Source organism: Salmo trutta, chromosome 11, assembly GCF_901001165.1.
Source record: "Salmo trutta chromosome 11, fSalTru1.1, whole genome shotgun sequence".
Lineage (NCBI taxonomy): Eukaryota > Metazoa > Chordata > Actinopteri > Salmoniformes > Salmonidae > Salmo > Salmo trutta.
The window spans coordinates 2,872,671-2,896,483 of NC_042967.1; the positions used below are offsets into that span (position 1 = coordinate 2,872,671).

Genomic DNA, 23,813 nt, shown 5'->3' on the forward strand with positions numbered 1-23,813 from the left:
GAAGATGAGGATAGTGCCAACTTCCTGAAGAAGGGCCCCCGTCAAATGTAATGACAGTAAATAAATGAGTTATGGAAAAACCTGACAGGTATTAAAATGGAAAATGATACGTCTGCTTGGGTCCAGTGATCCCTAAACGATGAAATTAAAGAATGCAAAAACAGTACTCTGAAGCAGATAGCCTGTTGTAAAATAGTCAAACACTTACGCTATTCTGTACTGACATTTTACTCAGCAAGGGAATCTAGCCTAATTAATTTCCAAGTTAAAAACATAACACAAGACTGATAAGCAAGGTCTGAGTTCAAACACAACACCTTCTCCTCCACAGCTTGATAGCTACCGCGGTAAATTGCCTACGATGAATGTACAAGAAAGCGAGATTGCTAAGTGTATGCTTGAAGAGTGACGCAGTTTGCCTGAATCCAGACATTGTTTGTTGGGCAAGTGTTCTAGATTGAAGAGAGGAAAAAAAGGAGGGGAATTTTCATGCAGAGAAAGAGAGAGACAGAGAGGTCCCTACCGATGCTAGTGCTTTTTCATTGAGGGCCCCTGCTGGGACCCACCTGGGCAAGAGCCTTAGAAATATACCAGAGCCAGACTAAGCTTAGGGGCTAGGGTATGCGAGTGTGTGTGGAAGTGAGACAGTTGGAGCATGATAAAGCCAGGTTTACAGACGGACAAGGTGACTTAAGGCTCAGAGGGAGAAAATATCATTCAAAAGTAGGACTCTTTTTATGTTTGAAGGAAATAAAAGTACATACATGGGGGAATATTCAAACTGGGATACTCCCTTTAGTTCTCCAAGTTCTCCTTCCGTGTGTTCTTCTGAAACATGCATGGGAAGAGCTCCAAAGGTGGTGGAAGCACGCAGGCGCCTTTCAAGCTCCTAATACATAATGTTACAGCAGTTTCGGATGGGAACCAGAATACACACTGGGCTCTGGAGAGCTTGCTGTCACATTCCATGGACTGTATACACCACAAAACTACAAGTATGGTGTCCCTGTGAGTACATTGGACTCTCTTCATCTTGCTGTCCCATTTAATGGATTCATATATCTCTAAACACAAGAGTTCAACATGGTATGGTGTCCCAGTGCAGACATACCTTGCTTGCGGACATCCTCCACGGCGAGGATGAGCTCCTCCTTGAGATCGTGGCTGTTCTTGGCGATCTGCTCGCCCTTCTCCAGGAAGTTCTGCGTGGCCTGCTCCACGGACAGGGCCAGCACGTGGGCCTTCTTGGAGCGCCCCTTCTTCTTACTGCTGGGCCCTTTGTTGCTGGTATTCACCAGGGTGGTCACCTGACGGACGGAGAGGGAGAGGTTAGGACGGGTACTGATGCTGTTACGTAGGAAGAACGAAACATGGTTCTTTATAAATGACTCGGTTTTATTAGCTACAACTCCAACATCCTCACGTTCGTGAGCTAGCATAACAACACATTTTATCCAAGGTACGGTGGCTCCCGTAGCACATCTACGGTAAGTCGGAAGGAACAAAATAACAGATGCCTAAAGGGTTGAGGGACTGAAAACTGTATGGATAACTAATACTTGTGTTAATGTTATAGAGCACTCTTATACAGGAAATGCTAGTTCATTGAGCTGTGGGATATGTTGCTGATTGATCCACCAACTGAAATGCAAGACAAGTCTTACAGTAATCTAAGCAGACCATAAAGGACGAGGACACTTCAATGGCTGTCCTGGAGCATAAAACGTTGAAAGACATCTCGTATAGTTTGATTGCATTTCATCGCCTTTCATCCAGCCTATTCATACAACTAAAACACGTCTTCATAAGCATTTCAGGAGGCAAGCCATCATAAGTCATTGACAAAGCTAGAGTGTGCAGGAAAGGTGACATGTTTTCAAACGGGGACTCCTGTGGCTTTGAGCAGCATGACAATTAAATGAAACAAAGTCCAAAATGTTCCCCTATTCCCTAATACAGTGCGTAGAGAATAGGGGGACATTAAGGATGCACACAAATAATCCAGTATGTTAGAAGGGTGATAAAACAGCTAAATTGTGTGAGCGATAAAAAGTAATATCGTTAAGTAATAAAATGAGTCCCAAATGTCACCCATAGTCCCTATATCTATTTTCCCTATTTTCCTTCCAGTTCTCTGCTGCCAATGACTGGAACGAACTGCAAAAATCACTGAAGCTGGAGACTCATATCTCTCTCACTAGCTTTAAGCACCAGCTGTCAGAACAGCTCACAGATCACTGCACCTGTACATAGCTCATCTGTAAATAGCCCATCCAACTACCTCATCCCCATACTGTTATTTATTTTGCTCCTTTGCACCCCAGTATCTCTACTTGCACACTCATCTTCTGCACATCTATCACTCCAGTGTTTAATTGCTATATTTGTAATCATTTCGCCACTATGGCCTATTTATTGCCTAACCTCCCTTATCCTACCTCATTTGCACACATTGTATATAGACTTTTTCTATTGTATTATTGACTGTATGTTTGTTTATTCCATGTGTAACTCTGTGTTGTTATATGTGTCGAACTGCTTTGCTTTATCTTTGCCAGGTCGCAGTTGTAAATGAGAACTTGTTCTCAACTAGCCTAGCTGGTTAAATAAAGGTGAAATAATATTTTTTATTTTTTTTAAATATCTACTGCTCTACTTTTTACCTGTTTGGAAAAACCGAAAAACTTATTGGATAGATTCAGGCAGTACCTCTCTGTTCTTGTGAAACTGTGTAGTCAATTAGAAACACCAGACTTGGTTTCAATGGTTCCCCAACATCATTGGATGTTGGTTCTCAAACTGCTACTCTACCAGTAAAGCCTGTTTGGAGTGAGACACAGAGTATTCAAGAGAAAATGCATCCTGAAGCACTAAATGTGCCCAGCTAAAGCACTAGAGGGTGAGGAAGTGAGCAATTTCCTTGTAAATGTGCTGCCGTCTGGGGCCTGCTTTGCCAAAACCTGCTTGGGGGTAAATCGAGGACCGGGACTGCAAATCAAATTCGACCCTCCAGTTTGGCTCCAGGCAAGCATGAGGAGCGCCTACAAGCGTTCATTCAAGTCAACGCTACCACAAGTCCACTGAGAGGGGTTGTGGGGGTGTTTCTAGCTTTCTAGCTTCCGGGTTCTGCCTTTTGGTTTCGGTAATGGCGCCACGTCGCACAATTACCGTGCCGAAATGGAGACGAAATGAGCTGAGCTTCCCACACAGGGCGAGAGACAAGCTAACAGCCATCCAAGCAAACAGCTGTTGGGTGTCCCTACGTGTCAGCTAGCTTCTCATTAGCTCTGAGAGTGTAGTGGGGCTCGCTGTGGTTAAGCTGGGCCTGGCTTTGCCTCAGGACAACACTGCATACAATTTTCAGCTGCCAAATACTAGGAGTAAATTAAAACACAAAAAAATCTTAAGAGAGATGCTTTCAGGTTGGATTCATGCACCGAAAACAAATTAGGGAAACTAGGTCTCGAAACAGCCCGCATTTCAGCAATGAAACCGCCGCTTTCAGTCTGCCATTGAAATGCTGAAGTTAGAGTCCTACAGGCGAGTTAACCTTTTACCAGTTTGATAGGATGGAACTGGAGAAATGTAACAACTCTTAGATGTATGATGTGGATGCAAGAACTGACCATCCATGAGATCAAAATGAAACCAAGATTGCCCCTTTGCCCCTGAAGTTAGAAGCCTACAGGACAGTTCACTTTTGACCCATTTGAAGACAAAGTCAGGCAGACAAAGTAACAAGCAGGAATTATCAGCCTCTTAAGTCCTAAAGTGAGCCATTTACTTGAAGACAATTTTTTTACACTTAGAGTAATTTTACTCTAAAAGTAATATAGACAGAAGCTACAGTATTTGACGAGCATGAGGCTACATTTAAATCACCCAGCGCGAAGCGAAGACAAGCCCACCCGAGCAAACCCGGGACTCCGAAGAGAGCCTCAGCCGACATGATTCGTTATTGGTTCCCTGCAAATGATTCATTAAACTCCATTAAAGGAGTTGCGGTAATTCCATTGTCTGTTGAGAAATGGAGTCAAAGCAGAACAGAAATGACCCTTGTGGCGGCGGCCTCGGTCTCTCTCTGCCAGTGTTATTGAGGCAGGAAGTATTCAGAAAGGGGTCCAGTCGGGGTAGAAGGGAGGTACAGATAGAGGGAACAGTCATTCATATTTTAGAGGTGTCTGTCACTTCCTGTCAACTGGGTGGGGACACATGCACGCAGGGGGTGCACGCACACGCACACACACACACACAATGCTTATATACACACACTACTGATCATCACATCCCATGTGGACGTTATTGTGTTTCCTATGTGTACCATCATCATTCAGCTTTATTTATCAAAGTAAGTAACTGAAAGCAAACTCTAATGTCACCTGTACTGAACGATCTGATTGCTTCTTCATCCCATCATGGTACTTTCATTAGGCCTATTGTTATGAACGGCTCTGTTTGTGAATACAATACAAACTGACGGCCAGATGGAGTTAGTTCCTTATGTAGCGAGCAACATATTTCTGGTTCAAGACATGCTGCGTAGAGTTGAATACTTTATTGCTGCTTACAGTTTTCTTTACAAATCGCTAGGAGCCGTTTCTCAATACTTAGGTCACTTTTTCAAAACCCCTTCACACAGTGAACACAACAGCAGTCTATGTGGGCTAAACTGTGGATCATTTTTCATTGCTTTGGAACAAAATGCATTCAATGGCTACATCTTTCAAATGTCATGAATTCTTTTCTCACTCAGACACGACCACCACCAAAACTCTATGTATCTACAGGCCAATTTGCACAGGTTTACATACTCTTTTCAGAACTGTTAAACTTAAGTTCAAAACCGAACATAACACAAAATTGAATAAGACCACAATTTGCTACATTTCTACAGTAATACCGCATTGAAATATATTCCAAATCTAAAAAATTAAACACTATCAAAACAATTAGACAGCTGATTCCCATTGCAGCTGAACACCTACCCAGGTGTTAGTCTTTCAATTGCATTACCATCTATATTAAAGGGGACATCTTAGGAATAATGCTGTAGTGTAACGTAAACATGGACCCAGACAGAGATGGAGAAGTGGCTGACAGAGGAGTGACTGGGAGAGGGAGAGGAGTACGTCTGTATGGTGGAAGAAGCCTGAGAGGAAGATCAAGAGCTGTAGTCTCAGATGAGATTAGGGCTACTATAATTTACCTTGTAATAAATAATGGTCTATCAATGAGAGCGGATGGTCTGAGAGTGCAGACAAATCTGCAACGCTCAACAGTGGCATCTATAGTGAGACATTTTCGGCAAAACAACAGGAAAGATGTGCATTCTGCAAGGGCATCTAACTGAACTGCACATTACAGAAGGAAATTGAGCTAAACCTCCAAACCCACTTGTGTGTAATTGTTTTTGTATTTCTGCTTAGGACCCAACGGTTACCTCCCACAGGCAGGAGAGGTAAGATTTTCACTGCTGTGCAGGAAACTGCAATCGTTAAACGGTCATCAGAAACAATGGCATAAAACTCACAGATATTCGGGACAGATTGGTTTGCAGCCCATCCCAGGATGGTGTCACTTTTCCTCTCACTATGCTCTCCATTCCTCAACCCCATAAAGGATTTCCTCATGGAGGTGGAAGGTTTATGACCATGATCAAATGTCCCTCCTGGGCGCAATGAATGCTGGATGCCTGGACATATCTGCAGAAGATTGCCAGGGATGGACCAGGCATGCCAAAATATTTTTTCCTAGGTGTATTGCCCAAGATGACACAAAATGTGATGTGGATGAGAACCTGTGGCCAAATGCAGAAGACAGAGTTGACTAGCATTGCTACTGTATCTGTATCGGTAGATGGTGTATATACAAATTATTGTATTTTCGAATCACTCAATGCCAAAAAAACCTAATGAAGCATATTGCACCATGTCTGATTCATTCCTGTAACTTGTTTTGTATATATATTATATATATTCTTGTTTTGTAAAGAAATTTTACACAAGAAAATATTGTCTAATGCTACCTGAAGTTAGTGTTTTTTAGGTCATTGTTTTATGAGTGACAAAGTGTGCTTGTTGGGTGACAACCTTCGCTAGTGTTATAGAAGAATAAGTCGATTTGAGACATGTATGAAGTGTTTTGGTAGTTTTAGTGCATTTTGGATGTGAAATGAACTGCTGTGCCAAGCTGAAAGTTGGTTAGGAGAACTGTGTGAAGAGCTTTGAAAAAGTGACTTAAGTATTGAGAAATGGGTTCTAGCGATTGTAAAAAAATGTATCGTAAATGTATCGTAAAGCACTGGGGAGATGTCTCAGATGACAGCAGGAGCGGTTCTACCCTGTCATTACAGACAATGGCACACACACACACACACACAGACACACACTCACAAAGTCAACTAACAGAATGGCTCAGTGTGTGACTGCAGTAGTACCCTGCCATTGTCTGTGGGGAACATGTTGCAGTGTAAATGATGAAAGGAACACAGTGAACTCCGGAGGGGGTACCGAACCAAAGAACCTAACATCAGTCAAGAACCTAATGCGCGCGCACACACACACACACACACAGAGAATTTACAATAACATCAGTCACACACACACATAACCTGTATAGCCCAGCCCCGGCGAGGCTCACTTAGCAAGAGAATGGCGAGCGTCAACTTGACAAATGCACAGTGACGGTTTGTGAGGGAAGCTACAGTATTTTAAGAGAGCTAGTAGCATCTTAATCTGAAAGTACAGATGTAGGATCTTATTTTGACCTGTATTGTCGCAGCAACATAATTCTGCAGCAACATGAATCGACAGTTTAGTCCATAATGTTGCTTGATCGGTGGTTAGGCTATTAGCTGGTCAAAATGAGGGCGACATGAATCGTGGAATACTGTTACAGTTTTGTTCAATTGCTGACACGCATTGGTCAAAACTGAAGTCACATTGTCAAAACTCTTCACACAGTCAGCGAAACAGAAGTGTACGTGGACCAAACTGTGAATCCTTTTTCATTGCTTTCACACAAAACGCATTCAATGACCACATTCTCCGAAATCCATGAACTCTTTTCTCATTCATACTCCACCACCTGCAAAACGATATATTTGCAGCACGTTTTCAAATGCTAACACACCGTTTCCAAAACTGTTAAAAACACATTCAAAACAGAATGATGGTAAATGTCTTGCATTTCTGCAGTAACCAGATTGAAACATACAGAAAATCTCTGCGGAATATTTAATCATTCCAAACACAGCTGATTGCAATTTCAGCTGAAAGCCTACCCAAGTGTCCTATTTTTAGTCTCGTTACCAAACAGACAAAAGAGGACGTCTTCGGAATGATTTAGATTGGAAACATGGATCAAGGAAGACAGGTTGGTGGGGAAAGAAGAGTGGCAGGGAGAGGGAGAATGCGTGGAGGACAAAGGAGAGGAAGACCAAGAGCGGTGGTCTCTGATAAGGGCCACAATTGTTGACCGTGTTGTAAACCCTGGTCTCTCTGCAGGAGGTAGTGGCAGAATATTATCAGATGCTCAGGAAATTGCCATTGTTGACATGGTAATTGGCAAAAATGCAATATAACTGCGGGAAATTCGGGACAGAGTGCTGGCAGACAATATCACTTTTGGGTATGTGAATACGGTCAGCACAACAACAATTGCCAGAGTCCTAGATAAACATGAAATAAGGATGAAGCAGTTGTACACTGTAACCTTTGAGAGAAACGGTGAACGTATGAGAGAACTCCGGTATCAATATGTCCAGGTAAGATGTCTGTTCAATAACCAAACAGGGTACATACACAGCTATGCATAATGTAAAGTACTGGAAAACTGCACACACATTCATCTTTGTGGATGAAGCTGAATTCAACCTGGTAAAAACACGCCGCAGGGGAAGAAATGCGATTGGACAGAGAGCAACCGTGGATGTCCCAGGCCAGAGAGGAGCTAACGTCACAATGTGTGCAGCACTGTTCATTGATGGTTTGCTGTTCAACAAACCACTCATTGGCCCATAAAATACAGAGAGGCTAATTTATTTTCCGGATGACCTGCATAATGGACTTGTGCCAGCGGAGGAGAGAGGGGAGATAAAAGGTAAAAAAATAAATTAAAAAATGGGCAAGAAACTCCCCTACCTTCGTTGTTGTGTGGGATAATGTGCCATTCCACCACTCTGCTGCAATCACAGACTAGTTTGCTGCACATCCCAGGATGTCAGTACTATTCCTGCCTCCATACTCCCCCTTCCTAAACCCCATAGAGGAGTTTCTCTCTGCGTGGAGGTGGAAGGTTTATGACTGGATGCCATGAATGCAGGGTGTGGAGACACTTCTCCTGAAGACTGCCAGGGTTGGATTAGACATTCCAGAAGATACTTTCCACGATGCATTGCCAGAGAAGATGTAAGGTGATTTGTGGCCAAATGTACCAGAGGGAGAACTTGAACCCGGACAGTACTGTACAGTATGAGCGCGTATACTATACATGTTGATGAGAACTAGAACCCTCACAGTACTGTACAGTATGAGTGTTATACTATACATGTTGATGAGGACTAGAACCCTCACAGTACTCTACAGTATGAGCGCGTATACTATACATGTTGATGAGAACTAGAACCCTCACAGTACTGTACAGTATGAGTGATTATACTAGACATGTTGATGAGAACTAGAACCCTCACAGTACTGTAGAGTATGAGTGTTATACTATACATGTTGATGAGGACTAGAACCCTCACAGTACTGTACAGTATGAGTGATTATACTATACATGTTGATGAGAACTAGAACCCTCACAGTACTGTACAGTATGAGTGATTATACTATACATGTTGATGAGAACTAGAACCCTCACAGTACTGTACAGTATGAGTGATTATACTAGACATGTTGATGAGAACTAGAACCCTCACAGTACTGTACAGTATGAGTGATTATACTAGACATGTTGATGAGAACTAGAACCCTCACAGTACTGTACAGTATGAGTGATTATACAATACATGTTGATGAGAACTAGAACCCTCACAGTACTGTACAGTATGAGTGATTATACTATACATGTTGATGAGAACTAGAACCCTCACAGTACTGTACAGTACGAGTGATTATACTATACATGTTGATGAGAACTAGAACCCTCACAGTACTGTACAGTACGAGTGATTATACTATACATGTTGATGAGAACTAGAATCGTCACAGTACTGTACAGTATGAGTGATTATACTATACATGTTGATGAGAACTAGAACCCTCACAGTACTGTACAGTATGAGTGATTATACTATACATGTTGATGAGAACTAGAACCCTCACAGTACTGTACAGTATGAGTGATTATACTATACATGTTGATGAGAACTAGAACCCTCACAGTACTGTACAGTATGAGTCATTATACTATACATGTTGATGAGAACTAGAACCCTCACAGTACTGTACAGTATGAGTGATTATACTAGACATGTTGATGAGAACTAGAACCCTCACAGTACTGTACAGTATGAGTGATTATACAATACATGTTGATGAGAACTAGAACCCTCACAGTACTGTACAGTATGAGTGATTATACTATACATGTTGATGAGAACTAGAACCCTCACAGTACTGTACAGTATGAGTGATTATACTATACATGTTGATGAGAACTAGAACCCTCACAGTACTGTACAGTATGAGTGATTATACTAGACATGTTGATGAGAACTAGAACCCTCACAGTACTGTACAGTATGAGTGATTATTCTATACATGTTGTTGATGGTTTTATTGTTGTAATTATTATTGCAGCCCTGGAACTAGTAAATTACTATATGCAAAGATATAGAAAAATAAAGGCTTTTGAAGCAAATTGCTGCATTTCTGATTAATTATTGTTACATATACTTTAGTACAGTCAATAAAGTGAAAAGATGTTATTCTTATTCTCTCATGAAATACTGATTTATGAGAAAGATCATTCAAACTTCAAAGAGAAAAGTTTGTCATTTATGCAATGCTCCCTGTTAGTGTTTTTTAGGTCAGTGTGTTATGAGTGACAATGTATGCTTTCTGAGTGAGAATTGTTGCCAGTGTTATGGTCGAACAAGCTTATTTTGAGACATGTATGAAGTGGTTTGAGTGAGTTTTGGAGGTGAGATTAACTGTTTGGCCAAGATGCATGTTGGTAATACAGACTGTGTGAAGAGTTTTGAAAAAGTGGCTTCAGTATTGACCGATGCTTGTTAGCAATTGAAAAAAGCTGTAATAGAACTGTGTTTTAGTGTGGGCTTTTAGTGACTCGCGAAGCTCATCTGCATATCCTGTGGCGCAGAACAATTCTCAGGAACAAACAAGTCATCAAATTCAGATCCTACATCTGTGTGTTCCATGTAATTGCAGGGTCAGTCAGTGACTACTTATCCACTCTATCAGGGGCCCCTCGAAGAAAAGAAGACAGATAGTGATGAAGTAATGCCTCTGCCTGTCACTGACCATCACATCTATATGAGATTTGAAACAATATGAAGGTAAATGGTGTCATTTGCTGGAGATGTCTAACTGCCACCTTCTACATTTCTGAGGGAATGGACATAAGAATATGTGTGTGCGTGTGTGCACCTGCGTGCATGCGGGTGGGTGTGTGTGGTGTGTGTGTGTGCATACATGCTTGCTGGTGGGTGGGTGAATGTGTGCATGCATTTGTGGGGAGGACCATCCTCCTCAGTGAATTTTTTTCTTCTTTTTAGATAAAACTATTCTAAATATATTCACGTCACCAAATAATTTATTAAAACACACTGTTTTGCAATGAGGGTCTATAGTAGCCTCAGCAGCACTATGTAGGGTAGCACCCTGGTGTAGCCGGAGGACAGCTAGCTTCCGTCCTCCTCTTGGTACATTGACTTCAATACAAAACCTAGGAGGCTCTTGGTTCTCACCCCCTTCCATAGACTTACACAGCAATTATGACAACTTCCGGAGGAAGTCCTCCAACCTATCAGAGCTCTTGCAGCATGAACTGACATGTTGTCCACCCAATCAAAGGATCAGAGAATGAATCAAATACTGAAAGCATAAGCTACAGCTAGTTAGCACTGAAGTGCATAAAATGTGGTGAGCAGTTGACTCAAAGAGAGAGAAAGACAATAGTGGAACAATTTTCAACAATTTCATTTCTTCAAAAATGAAGGAGAACAGGAGAGAGAGAGAGATTTTTTTTTTCACTTTCAGTTTCACTTACTTAGCTAGCAAATGCAGCTGGCTAGTTTAGTTACTCAAACACCCGGCTCAAACAGAGGGATGCTATGTCAGCTAACTGGCTATGACTATCCAATACAACACTGGAACTCTTCCAAGTCAAGGTAAGCTTCTGGTTTTATTAATTTATTGCCACCGGGGCCTGCTGGTGTAACTGCTTACTGACTATACACTGTAATGTTACTGCATGATTGTAGCAGGTTGACTAACACATTAATTATATTAGCTATGTAACTTATCAAATAGAAACTCTCGCTTGCAACTGATGGATTAATGATTACACCCTAGATAAACTAGATGCAGGCAAGAGCGTGCAAGGCAGTGTTGAATGTGTCACTGTCTGTCCATGAGTCACTGTCTGTCATCTCAAATCTTTCTCTCGACCTGTGTGCACCTACGTTGTAAACTTTCATTCATAGGCTAGGTTTTAGCAAACCTCATGATGGGTACAGGGAAAATTAGAGTATCACGTAGTAGCATAAACCTATCGATATTGAACTGGGTGAATGGAATAAGAATGACAGTCATCCAACATGATGTAATAGAAATATGGCCATGCTCATGAAAAAAAAAGAATAGTCCTCCCTCATCATCAAAGGCGCTGACCGCCACTGGTGTATACGCGTGTGTGGGTGTGTGCGCGCTCACGTGTCCATGTGTTTGTGTGTGTTATGCACAGAAGCATAAACAGAGTGAAATTGTGTTTAAAATAGGCTGTGTTTAAATGTGGATGAGGAAGGATTCATTTGCTCCAGCCTCCTTCCATCCTGAGAGGGTACTGCGGTTAGTATGAAATATACATCAAGCTTTTAGAACTCACAGTTACCTAATAGAGACCTCCATCATTACTCATGGGAAAACTATACTTCTAAACTGTGGCTATACATTTTTCTATATATTACTACACGCAATGGTAATGAATAAAATAACACATAACGAAGGGCAAACAAATAAGTCCAACCCCAGCCAAATCATCTCCTTGTGCTCCCTTGATGAGGCAGCAAGAATCTTTGTTTAACCCTGAGATATAGACGAGGTGATACAACAAATCCAGATCTCGGTCCCTGATGGCTTCCTAACGCCCCCTGAAGAAACATATTCATGCAACGAAACAGGCGGGAACAAATTTCAAGGGTAATCAAAAGGTAAAGAAATTCAATAAAGACAGATAAAAAGAATAGTCTGACAATAAAGCTGCGCATCTGCAGTTGTATTTATTTTTATTTTACCTTTATTTAACTAGGCAAGTCAGTTAAGAACAAATTCTTATTTTCAATGACGGCCTAGGAACAGTGGGTTAACTGTCTTGTTCAGAGGCAGAACAACAGATTTTTACCTTGTCAGCTCGGGGATTCAATCTTGCGACTTCTAGTCCAACGCTCTAACCACTAGGCTACCTGCCACTGCATCCTTCCATATTTCCTTTGGCTTGGGAGATAAACAGGAAGGGTATCTGGCTAGAACCTTGCACATTAAAACAACATCACATGTATGGTTGCAGGATTTCCAATAGTGCTGGGCAATATGGCCTAAAAATCACATCAACATGTTTTCAAACTTATGGACGATTTACGATATATACCTCGATTTAACAAAAATGTTCTCTCTAAATAAGCTTTGTTGTACAATTAAAGGTAAAATACATTGCATTTCAAACAGTCAGAAATCTAATGAATTCAGGGTGTGTCAAATTAGGCTAAATACAGTATAAGCCCCACTAATAATGACCTTATTTTATTAAGACTTTAACCTGCTTTTTTGCAATAATCACTGATCTGGCTTTGAAGTCTCTCAATGAAAATGCCCTTTTTGTTACAAATTTAACCGGAACCGTGCATAATGCACATTCACTAAAAATGACCAAGTTGAAGGATCTTGCAGAACAATCTGGCCTTAAATGACCATGTACTCTCATAATCTCCACCCGGCACAGCCAGAAGAGGACTGGCCACCCCTGGTTCCTCTCTAGGTTCCTCTCTAGGCTCCTGCCTTTCTAGGGAGTTTTTCCTAGCCACTGTGCTTCTACATCTGCATTGCTCGCTGTTTGGGGTTTTAAGCTAGCTTTCTGCATAGCAGATGTAAAAAGGGCTTTGTAAATACATTTGGTTGATTGATTCTTGTAGCAGGTATTATTATACAAGCCCACGTGCTAGTGAGTAGCCAGCTAATCTTTATATTTCAAGTTTAGCCAACTTGGATCTATTTGCTAGCTTGAAGAGTTGAATTGTTATGAACACGTCCTCCTACTGCTAACAGCATGTTAGCCTGTCCACTTTGCTCAGATGTTGAAATCAAGTGGCTTACCTTACTTCTCAGAATGAGACTGAGTTGCTGATTGCACATTTATAAAACACAGACTAAACAGCTACTATAACAGTGTTTGGCTAAAATGCTGCTAGCTTACCTTTCCAGAATGAATGTTCATTGATACTGCTGTTTTAGTAGTGTCTGCTCTGCACACAATTTGATTAGTGGAGACATAAAAAAGGGTATCGTTAGACAGATTAACTTCTCAATGTGTTTCGGTGTCCATATGACCGTTTCTGTTGGATCAAACCTCTAATGCAAATAGCGATTTCAAACCACTTGTCAGAGAGGAAGAAGTTATCTCTCAACTTTGTTGGTGTGAGTGGCAGGGGGGTTGGTGTGTGTGTAAACAGAGAGGAAGAGGCAAAGAGAGAGGTTTCACTCGCCATAATCTGTCCAAAATATGCCCAATGTGTTTCTATGGGCTTATTTTGGACCTTAGCTTGACGCCTGGCTTCCCGACTTTGGGACAATGAGTCCAATTGTTAGGGCGGAGTCATGAGTATCTGGTCATTATATTCAGATATATGGTGTAAATGGGGAGGTGCACACAGCACAGAAGGAGCGAAGGAGACAAGGCCAAAAAGACAACATGAGAACAAGCGGATTTGATTATTGCGATACAGGCATTTGGAATACCACGCAAAAATATTTGAATTAATCGAATGAATCCGATACATCGTCCAGCCATAATTTCCACGAAAAAACAATCTGAGAAAAGCGAGAGAGAGCGAGAGAGAGCAAGAGAGCGAGAGAGAGAGTAAATGAGTGAGTGACAGAGAGAGAGAGAGAGAGACAGATAAAGAGGGAGAGAAATAGAGGGAGAGAGTGATAGGGAGAGAGACACACAGAGAGAGAGTGAAAGACAGAGGGAGAGAGGAAGAATCCTCTACCTTATTTATATTTGACAGTGGAGAAGAGAGGTTATATCCCAGCTGTGTAATGATTATCCTGTTTAATCAGCTTCTTGATATGCCAAACCTGTCAAGCGGATGGATTATTTTGGCAAAGGAGAAATACTCACAAACAGGGTTGTAAAGAAATGTGGGCACAAAATTTGAGAGAAATAAGCTTTTTGTGCGTATGGAAGATTACGGGGATTTTTTTTATCTTATGAAACATGGGACCAACACTTTACATGTTTGGTTTTTATTTTTGTTCAGTGTAGATATATTCTAATCTGTGGTATCATTGCAAATCACACATGCACGCACGCACACACTCACGCACCCACCCACACACACACTTTCGAGCTTTCAGTCCTATATATTTATATATTATAAAATCAAGATGTAGGAAGCGTGAAAAGCACCTGTTTCATCTACTTTGGCTGACTCGGAAAAAGAAAAGAAACCAAAGTTTTAAGGCAAGTAAGAAACTCTGACCAAAAACGATGTTTCTGGAAGTATATTACCTAGTGTGTGTGTTCTGCCAGCTGTCCACGACAGCGCATTTTTACCATCCGCCAGACGGCAACGTCATTTAGACTGTCAACATAATGCGTCAAAGCGGTGCCGTTTTACACTGATGAGACAAGATGTGGAAATCGGATTTAACAAACAGTCCCGCAGGAACAAACATCGCTGAGTAAGACAGATGATTTCCCTCTTCCTTTTTCTCTCTAAAGCTGAGGGACATTTCATTTCACGTCCCTTAGACAACGCAGCCTTTCCCAGCGGCCTCAGAGGCTTCCTGGCTTACTCACTGTCACTTCAGACTTAGTCTGCGACTCACTCAACTGGCACCCTATTCTCTACATAGTGCATTACTTTTGGCCAGGAACCATAGGGCTATAAGGTCTGCGCCCCGATGGGCACTGGTCAAAAGTAGTGCACTATATAGGGAATAGGGTGCCATGTGGAATTTTTCTGCTGCTTGTGTCCTGAACTGCGAAGAAATAACTTCTGTAATATCACTGGGATGAACTAATGTTTTTGAAAGGGTCAGTTACACAGCCTGCGCAACAGTATAACAAACAGCTGTGGTTACAAACTGCTAAATCTCTCAACCCAGATATTTGCCAACGGAGGAGTTTAACTTGAACTGCCTGACGGTCTAAGGATGCGTCCCAAATTCCCTATATAGTGCACAAACACACACACACATATAAACAGAAGGACATATGAGCAGACTTGGAGCCACAACAGGAGTAGAGGTCAACCGATTAATCAGCATCATTTGAGTCAGTTGGAGGTGTACCTGTGGATGTATTTCAAGGCCTACCTTCAAACTCAGAACCTCGTTGCTTGACATCATGGAAAAATCAAAAGAAATAAGCCAAGACCTCAGAAAAAGAATTGTAGACCACAAGTCTGGTTCATCCTTGGGAGCAATTTCCAAACGCCTGAAGGTACCACGTTCATCTGTACAAACAATAGTACGCAAGTATAAACACCATGGGACCATGCACCCATCATACCGCTCAGGAAGGAGACACGTTCTGTCTCCTAGAGATGAATGTACTTTGGTGCAAAAAGTGCAAATCAATCCCAGAACAACAGCAAAGGACCTTGTGAAAATGCTGGAGAAAACAGGCACAAAAGTATCTATATCCACAGTAAAACGAGTCCTATATCAACATAACCTACACCCAAAGAAGGGCACTGCGTTCATCCACCTCTGGCCTGCTCGCCTCCCTACCTCTGCGGAAGCATAGTTCCCTCTCAGCCCAGTCAAAACTGTTCGCTGCTCTGGCACCCCAATGGTGGAACAAGAAAATTTGTGGGCAGAACTGAAAAAGCATGTGCGAGCAAGGAGGTTTACAAACCTGGACTCAGTTACACCAGCTCTGTCAGGAGGAATAGGCCAAAATTCACCCAACTTATTGTGGGAAGCTTGTGGAAGGCTACCTGAAACATTTGACCCAAGTTAAACAATTTAAAGGCAATGTTACCAAATACTAATTGAGTATATGTAAACTTCTGACCCACTGGGAAAGTGATGAAAGAAAGAAATGCTGAAATAAATCATTCTCTCTACGATTATTCTGACATTTCACATTCTTAAAATAAAGTGGTGATCCTAACTGACCTAAGACAAGGAATTTTTACTAGGATTAAATGTCAGGAATTGTGAAAAACTGAGTTTAAATATATTTGGCTAAGGTGTATGTAAACTTCCGACTTCAACTGTACCTAACCATAAACATCAATGCCTTTCTTAAAATAAATACACAGAAGTCATTTTTTAAAACCTGCATATTTAGTTAAAAGAAATTCATGTTACCAGGCAATATTAACTAGGGAAATTGTGTCACTTCTCTTGCGTTCATTGCACGCAGAGTCAGGGTATATGCAACAGTTTGGGCCGCCTGGCTCGTTGCAAACTAATTTGCCAGAATTTTATATAATTATGACATAACATTGAAGGTTGTGCAATGTAACAACAATATTTAGACTTAGGGTTGCCGCCCATTCGATAAAATACGGAACAGTTCCATATTGAAAGAATAAACGTTTTGTTTTTTCGAAATGATAGTTTCCCGGATTTTACCATATTAATGACCAAAGGCTCATATTTCTGTGTTTATTATATTATAATTCATTCTATGATTTGATAGAGCAGTCTGACTGAGTGGTGGTAGGCAGCAGCAGGCTCGTAAGCAGTTTTTCAAACTTTACTGTATTTGCCAGCAGCTCTTAGCAATGCTTGAATCACAACGCTGTTCATGACTTCAAGCTTATCAACTCCTGAGATTAGGCTGGCAATACTAAAGTGCCTATTAGAACATCCAATAGTCAAAGGTATATGAAATACAAATGGTATAGAGATAAATAGTGGACTCATCATAATTCCTATAATAACTACAACCTCAAATGTCATAACTGGGAATATTGAAGAACTGGGAATATTGAACCACCAGCATTCATATGTTCTCATGTTCTGAGCAAGGAACTTAAACATTAGCTTTTTTACATGGCACATATTGCACTTTTACTTTCTTCTGCAACACTTTGTTTTTGCATTATTTAAACCAAATTGAGCACGTTTCATTATTTATTTGAGACTAAATAGATTTTATTTATGTATTATATTAAGTTAAAATAAAGTGTTTATTGTTCATTCAGTATTGTTGTAATTGTCATTATTACAAAAAATATATATATATATATATATATATATAAATAAAGAAATAAAGAAATAAATCGGCCGATTAATCGATATCGGCTTTTTTTGGTCCTCCAATAATCTGTATTGGTATCGGCGTTGAAAAATCATAATCGGTCGACCTCTAAACAGGAGGGCCCAATTATGTGCCCATAAAGATGCTCGGGACTGGGATCGTCCCTGGCGGTAGCCAACACCAACCAGCTGCTGCCATCTTCTCACAGGAGACAAAGGTTTCTGCCAGCTGGCGCGTGATGTCACAACTACAGAGGGATGTGCATCTGTGTGTGCGTGCGTGCGTGCGTGCGCGTTAGTGTGCCAGTGGGGAGAGAGAGAGAGACGCCCTTCCAATTCAGCGTTGGGGGTTTTGAAGAGATCAACATTGCCAAAGCATAACGTGGCTGAACTGAAGCCGTCTCGTTGCCTTGGCTATGCGGCTGGAATACAACCCGGTAGGTAGATTAATCCTTACCACCCCAAGGAGATGGAGAGAGTGTATGGATGGAGGGGGGGGAACTAAAGAAAGGAACTTGGAGAGAGGGAGGTCTCTGTAGGCTGGTGAACCCAATTTAGTCTGCCTTGAGTCACCAGGCAGTGAAATGACAAATGAAGTATATCCGAGGCATTCGGTGTAGTACTCATGGAGGTATCAGGAAATAACGCCGGTGGCAAGGCGCACTTTAATGGCCAAGCAAAATAACAACAGCAAAGAGAACACACATCCGTAATGTACCAAACGCCCCAGTCCCTTTCAGAACAAACACAAGAACAAAGGCAAAGTGAAGGAGGAGACAGAAGTAGCTAGAGTGAAATGATGTGGTGCCGTTTGAATACATGGGTTATAGCAGACCTCGGTTCAGATTCTATGCAAAATCATGTTACAGTGAGCTCCAAAAGTATTGGGACAGTGACATATTTTGTTGTTGTTTTGGCTCTGTACTCCAGCACTTTGGATTTGAAATGATACAAAGGCCATAAGGTTCATGTGCAAGACTGTCAGCTTTAATTTGGATCCATATTGGGTGAACCGTTTTGTACATAGTCCCCCCCAAATACTACACTTGTTTTTCTAGAGTCTACCAACCTTGCCAGCAGGCATGCCAGCTAAGATAGTTAGACAAGCTAGTTACTCTAACGTGAAATGGCGTCTTGGTAGCTAGTTATGAGGTTTGGAGATTGGGACTGTTGGATTACTAGAATTTATTGATTACTTTACATGTATAAGGAATGTATATGTTGGTGTCAATGAAGGGTGAATAGGAACTTGGTGTATGGAAAACGACTGAGTGCAATGTTTCTAAGGAGGGAGGCGAAGGGCAATAGTTCGTCTCTGATAAGGCAGGCCAGCTGCGGAACTAGGGAGGAGTGAGGAATTCAACTCGAGGTCAAGTCAACAGACGAAGTGAGAAGAAACCTCTGGGAGGGGAGCCAGAGGGGCCCACCACAACGACCCTCCTACTACAGTCCTATCTCACACACATACACTCCCACACCCACGAAAGTTCTAGCATGAGGCAGGGCCATGACTACTGTACACCAGTGACAGGAACCAATTCAGTTCATGCCTAGCAACAGAGATTTATTGGCTGTCACGGTGTGTAAGGAGTTGAAACTGCCTTTTTATTTCTTTCTTTTTATTTCACCTTTATTTAACCAGGTAGGCTAGTTGAGAACAAGTTCTCATTTACAACTGCGACCTGGCCAAGATAAAGCAAAGCAGTTCGACACATACAACAACAACAGAGTTACATATGGAATAAACAAAACATACAGTCAATAATACAGTAGAACAAAAGAAAACAAAAAGTCTATATACAGTGAGTGCAAATGAGGTAAGATAAGGCAATAAATAGGCCATGGTGGCGAAGTAATTACAATATAGCAATTAAACACTGGAATGGTAGATGTGCAGAAGATGAATGTGCAAGTAGAGATACTAGGGTGCAAAAGAGCAAAATAAATAAATAAATACAGTATGGGGATGAGGTAGGTAGATAGATAGACTATTTACAGATGGGCTATGTACAGGTGCAGTGATCTGTGAGCTGCTCTGACAGCTGGTGCTTAAAGCTAGTGAGGGAGATATGAGTCTCCAGCTTCAGAGATTTTTGCAGTTCGTTCCAGTCATTGGCAGCAGAGAACTGGAAGGAAAGGTGGCCAAAGGAGGAATTGGCTTTGGGGGTGACCAGAGAGATATAGCTGCTGGAGCGTGTGCTATGAGTGGGTGCTGCTATGGTGACCAGTGAGCTGAGATAAGGCGGGGCTTTACCTGGCAGAGACTTGTAGATAACCTGTAGCCAGTGGGTTTGAGTATGAAGCGAGGGCCAACCAACGAGAGCGTACAGGTCGCAATGGTGGGTAGTGTATGGGGCTTTGGTGACAAAACGGATGGCACTGTGATAGACTGCATCCAGTTTGTTGAGTAGAGTGTTGGGGGCTATTTTATAGATGACATCACCGAAGTCGAGGATCGGTAGGATGGTCAGTTTTACGAGGGTGTGTTTGGGAGCATGAGGTTATAAATATCTGTGCTTGTGTAGTCTTTGCAGCTGTATGACACAGTGGGTGAATAAACTTGGTTTGAGCTTTTTCTAGTCGTCTGTGTGTTTTTACTCTATTAGTTCAGAACCTAACAGGACCCTAGCTGGGCTAGCTAAAACTTGTGGCTAATAATATTACAGAGAAAAAACAAACCCCAAAAATGTAATCGCAAAATGACAAATCTAAGGGGGCATGTGTCTTTTTCCCTCTATGGGCATGACGCTTCTGGGTTTGTGTGTGGGGTGGTGTGTGTGTGTCAGTGTGTGTGTGTCAGTGTGTGCGTCTGCTCTGGGAGAAGGAACACCTGTGTGCTCACTGCTCAATGCCTAGCTGGACCAGCACAACAACACCTGCTGGTAAGGATACAATCATATAGCCTTCCCTGTAGCTCAGTTGGTAGAGCATGGTGTTTGCAACGCCAGGGTTGTGGATTCGATTCCCAAGGGGGGCCAGCACAGGAAAAAAAAGTATGAAATGAAATGTATGCATTCACTACTGTAAGTCGCTCTGGATAAGAGCGTCTGCTAAATGACTAAAATGTAATACAGCAGTAGAGTATCATTTAATCAGATTACATCAGGGTTACATCAGGGTTACATCAGGGTTACATCAGGGTTACATCAGGGTTGCATCAGGGTTGCATCAGGGTTGCATCAGGGTTACAGCAGGGTTACAGCAGGGTTGCATCAGAGGTACAGCAGGATTACAGCAGGGTTACAGCAGGGTTACATCAGGGTTACAGCAGGTTACTGTACCGCTGGGGTATTCATCATCACATCACTGTAGAAATAGACATGGTAAGCAGTAGAAGCATTTCATTGCACCTGTTTTGACATCTGCTAATCTGTGTAAGCGACAAATAAACGATTTTTAAAGTTGTTGATCTCTCTCTCTCTCTCTCTCTCTCTCTCTCTCTCTCTCTCTACCCTCTTGTCTTTTTATTGCAGATCAATAACATTAAATACCATCGAGCCTCTCCACTCCAGAGCACTGGACACTACGCTCTGTAAATCCTTATGGTGCTGCAAGGATGTGTAATTTTCCGCTTGCAGAACTCCAAGCTTACACACACACACACACACACACACACACACAGCGTTAGGACCGAGGGCAGCAGGAATCTTTCTGCTGGACGGACATTGGGAAGAGTGTGTGTGTGTGTAATGTAGAAAGGGGGTGATGGGAGGCAGGGTTTGCCCCCCTGAAACACTGCTAGCAGGGGGACATGGCATTCAGCGTTAATAAAAAGGTCTGGGGGGAGGAGGATAACCCCCTTACTGTCACACACAGACACACTCTCTCAAACACACACACACGGCGCGCCACATGTTTCCTGTCAGATACAGATGATGTTTGACCCTGAGCAGTGTGCATAGCCATCCTTGTTGAATAATGCAACAGGACATTTAAGCTCCTGTGTAAAGGGCATTATATGGGTAAAGCTCAGGGGAACGAGAGAGAGAGAGAGAGAGAGAGAGAGAGAGAGAGAGCGGGGAAGAGAGAGAGAAAGAAACATTAATTCACAGAGCAGCGGCTGGAGGGGGCTGGCTGGCTACTACATTACAGGGGGGCTGGCTGGCTACTACATTACAGGGGGGCTGGCTACTACATTACAGGGGGGCTGGCTGGCTACTACATTACAGGGGGGCTGGCTGGCTACTACATTACAGGGGGGCTGGCTACTACATTACAGGGGGGCTGGCTGGCTACTACATTACAGGGGGGCTGGCTACTACATTACAGGGGGGCTGGCTGGCTACTACATTACAGGGGGGCTGGCTGGCTACTACATTATAGTGGGGTTGGCTACTACATTATAGGGGGACTGGCTGGCTACTACATTACAGGGGGGCTGGCTGGCTACTACATTATAGTGGGGTTGGCTACTACATTATAGGGGGACTGGCTGGCTACTACATTACAGGGGAGCTGGCTACTACATTACAGGGGGGCTGGCTGGCTACTACATTATAGTGGGGTTGGCTACTACATTATAGGGGGACTGGCTGGCTACTACATTACAGGGGAGCTGGCTACTACATTACAGGGGGGCTGGCTGGCTACTACATTACAGGGGGGCTGGCTACTACATTACAGGGGGGCTGGCTGGCTACTACATTACAGGGGGGCTGGCTGGCTACTACATTACAGGGGGGCTGGCTACTACATTACAGGGGGGCTGGCTGGCTACTACATTACAGGGGGGCTGGCTGGCTACTACATTATAGTGGGGTTGGCTACTACATTATAGGGGGACTGGCTGGCTACTACATTACAGGGGGGCTGGCTGGCTACTACATTATAAGGGGGCTGGCTGGCTACTACATTAAAGGGAGGCTGGCTGGCTACTGGCTAAAGGGCATTATATGGGTAAAGCTCAGGGGAACGAGAGAGAGAGAGAGAGAAAGAAACATTAATTCACAGAGCAGCGGCTGGAGGGGGCTGGCTGGCTACTACATTACAGGGGGGCTGGCTGGCTACTACATTACAGGGGGGCTGGCTACTACATTACAGGGGGGCTGGCTGGCTACTACATTACAGGGGGGCTGGCTACTACATTACAGGGGGGCTGGCTGGCTACTACATTACAGGGGGGCTGGCTGGCTACTACATTATAGTGGGGTTGGCTACTACATTATAGGGGGACTGGCTGGCTACTACATTACAGGGGGGCTGGCTGGCTACTACATTTTAGGGGGACTGGCTGGCTACTACATTACAGGGGGGCTGGCTGGCTACTACATTACAGGGGGGCTGGCTGGCTACTACATTACAGGGGGGCTGGCTACTACATTACAGGGGGGCTGGCTGGCTACTACATTACAGGGGGGCTGGCTACTACATTACAGGGGGGCTGGCTGGCTACTACATTACAGGGGGGTTGGCTGGCTACTACATTATAGTGGGGTTGGCTAGTACATTATAGGGGGACTGGCTGGCTACTACATTACAGGGGGGCTGGCTGGCTACTACATTATAAGGGGGCTGGCTGGCTACTACATTAAAGGGAGGCTGGCTGGCTACTGGCTACTACATTATAGGGGGCTGGCTGGCTACTACATTATAGGGGGCTGGCTACAACATTACAGGGGGGCTGGCTACTACATTATAGGGGGCCGGTTGGCTACTATATTAAATGGGGCCTGCTGGCTACTATATTAAAGGGGGGCCTGCTGGCTACTACATTACAGGGGGGCTGGCTGGCTACTACATTATAGTGGGGTTGGCTACTACATTATAGGGGGACTGGCTGGCTACTACATTACAGGGGGGCTGGCTGGCTACTACATTATAGTGGGGTTGGCTACTACATTATAGGGGGACTGGCTGGCTACTACATTACAGGGGAGCTGGCTACTACATTACAGGGGGGCTGGCTGGCTACTACATTACAGGGGGGCTGGCTACTACATTACAGGGGGGCTGGCTACTACATTACAGGGGGGCTGGCTGGCTACTACATTACAGGGGGGCTGGCTGGCTACTACATTACAGGGGGGCTGGCTACTACATTACAGGGGGGCTGGCTGGCTACTACATTACAGGGGGGCTGGCTGGCTACTACATTATAGTGGGGTTGGCTACTACATTATAGGGGGACTGGCT

General features: G+C 43.1%; 1 protein-coding gene across 1 annotated transcript in view; it reads right to left on the minus strand.

Moving 5' to 3' along the window:
* Positions 1-23,813, minus strand: part of LOC115202084 (catenin alpha-2) — a 688,845-nt gene that overhangs the window by 552,827 nt on the left and 112,205 nt on the right. The window contains exon 3 of the mRNA XM_029765967.1: positions 1,112-1,307. Coding sequence (XP_029621827.1) covers positions 1,112-1,307 — 196 coding nt within the window. The remainder of the gene's footprint in view (positions 1-1,111; positions 1,308-23,813) is intronic.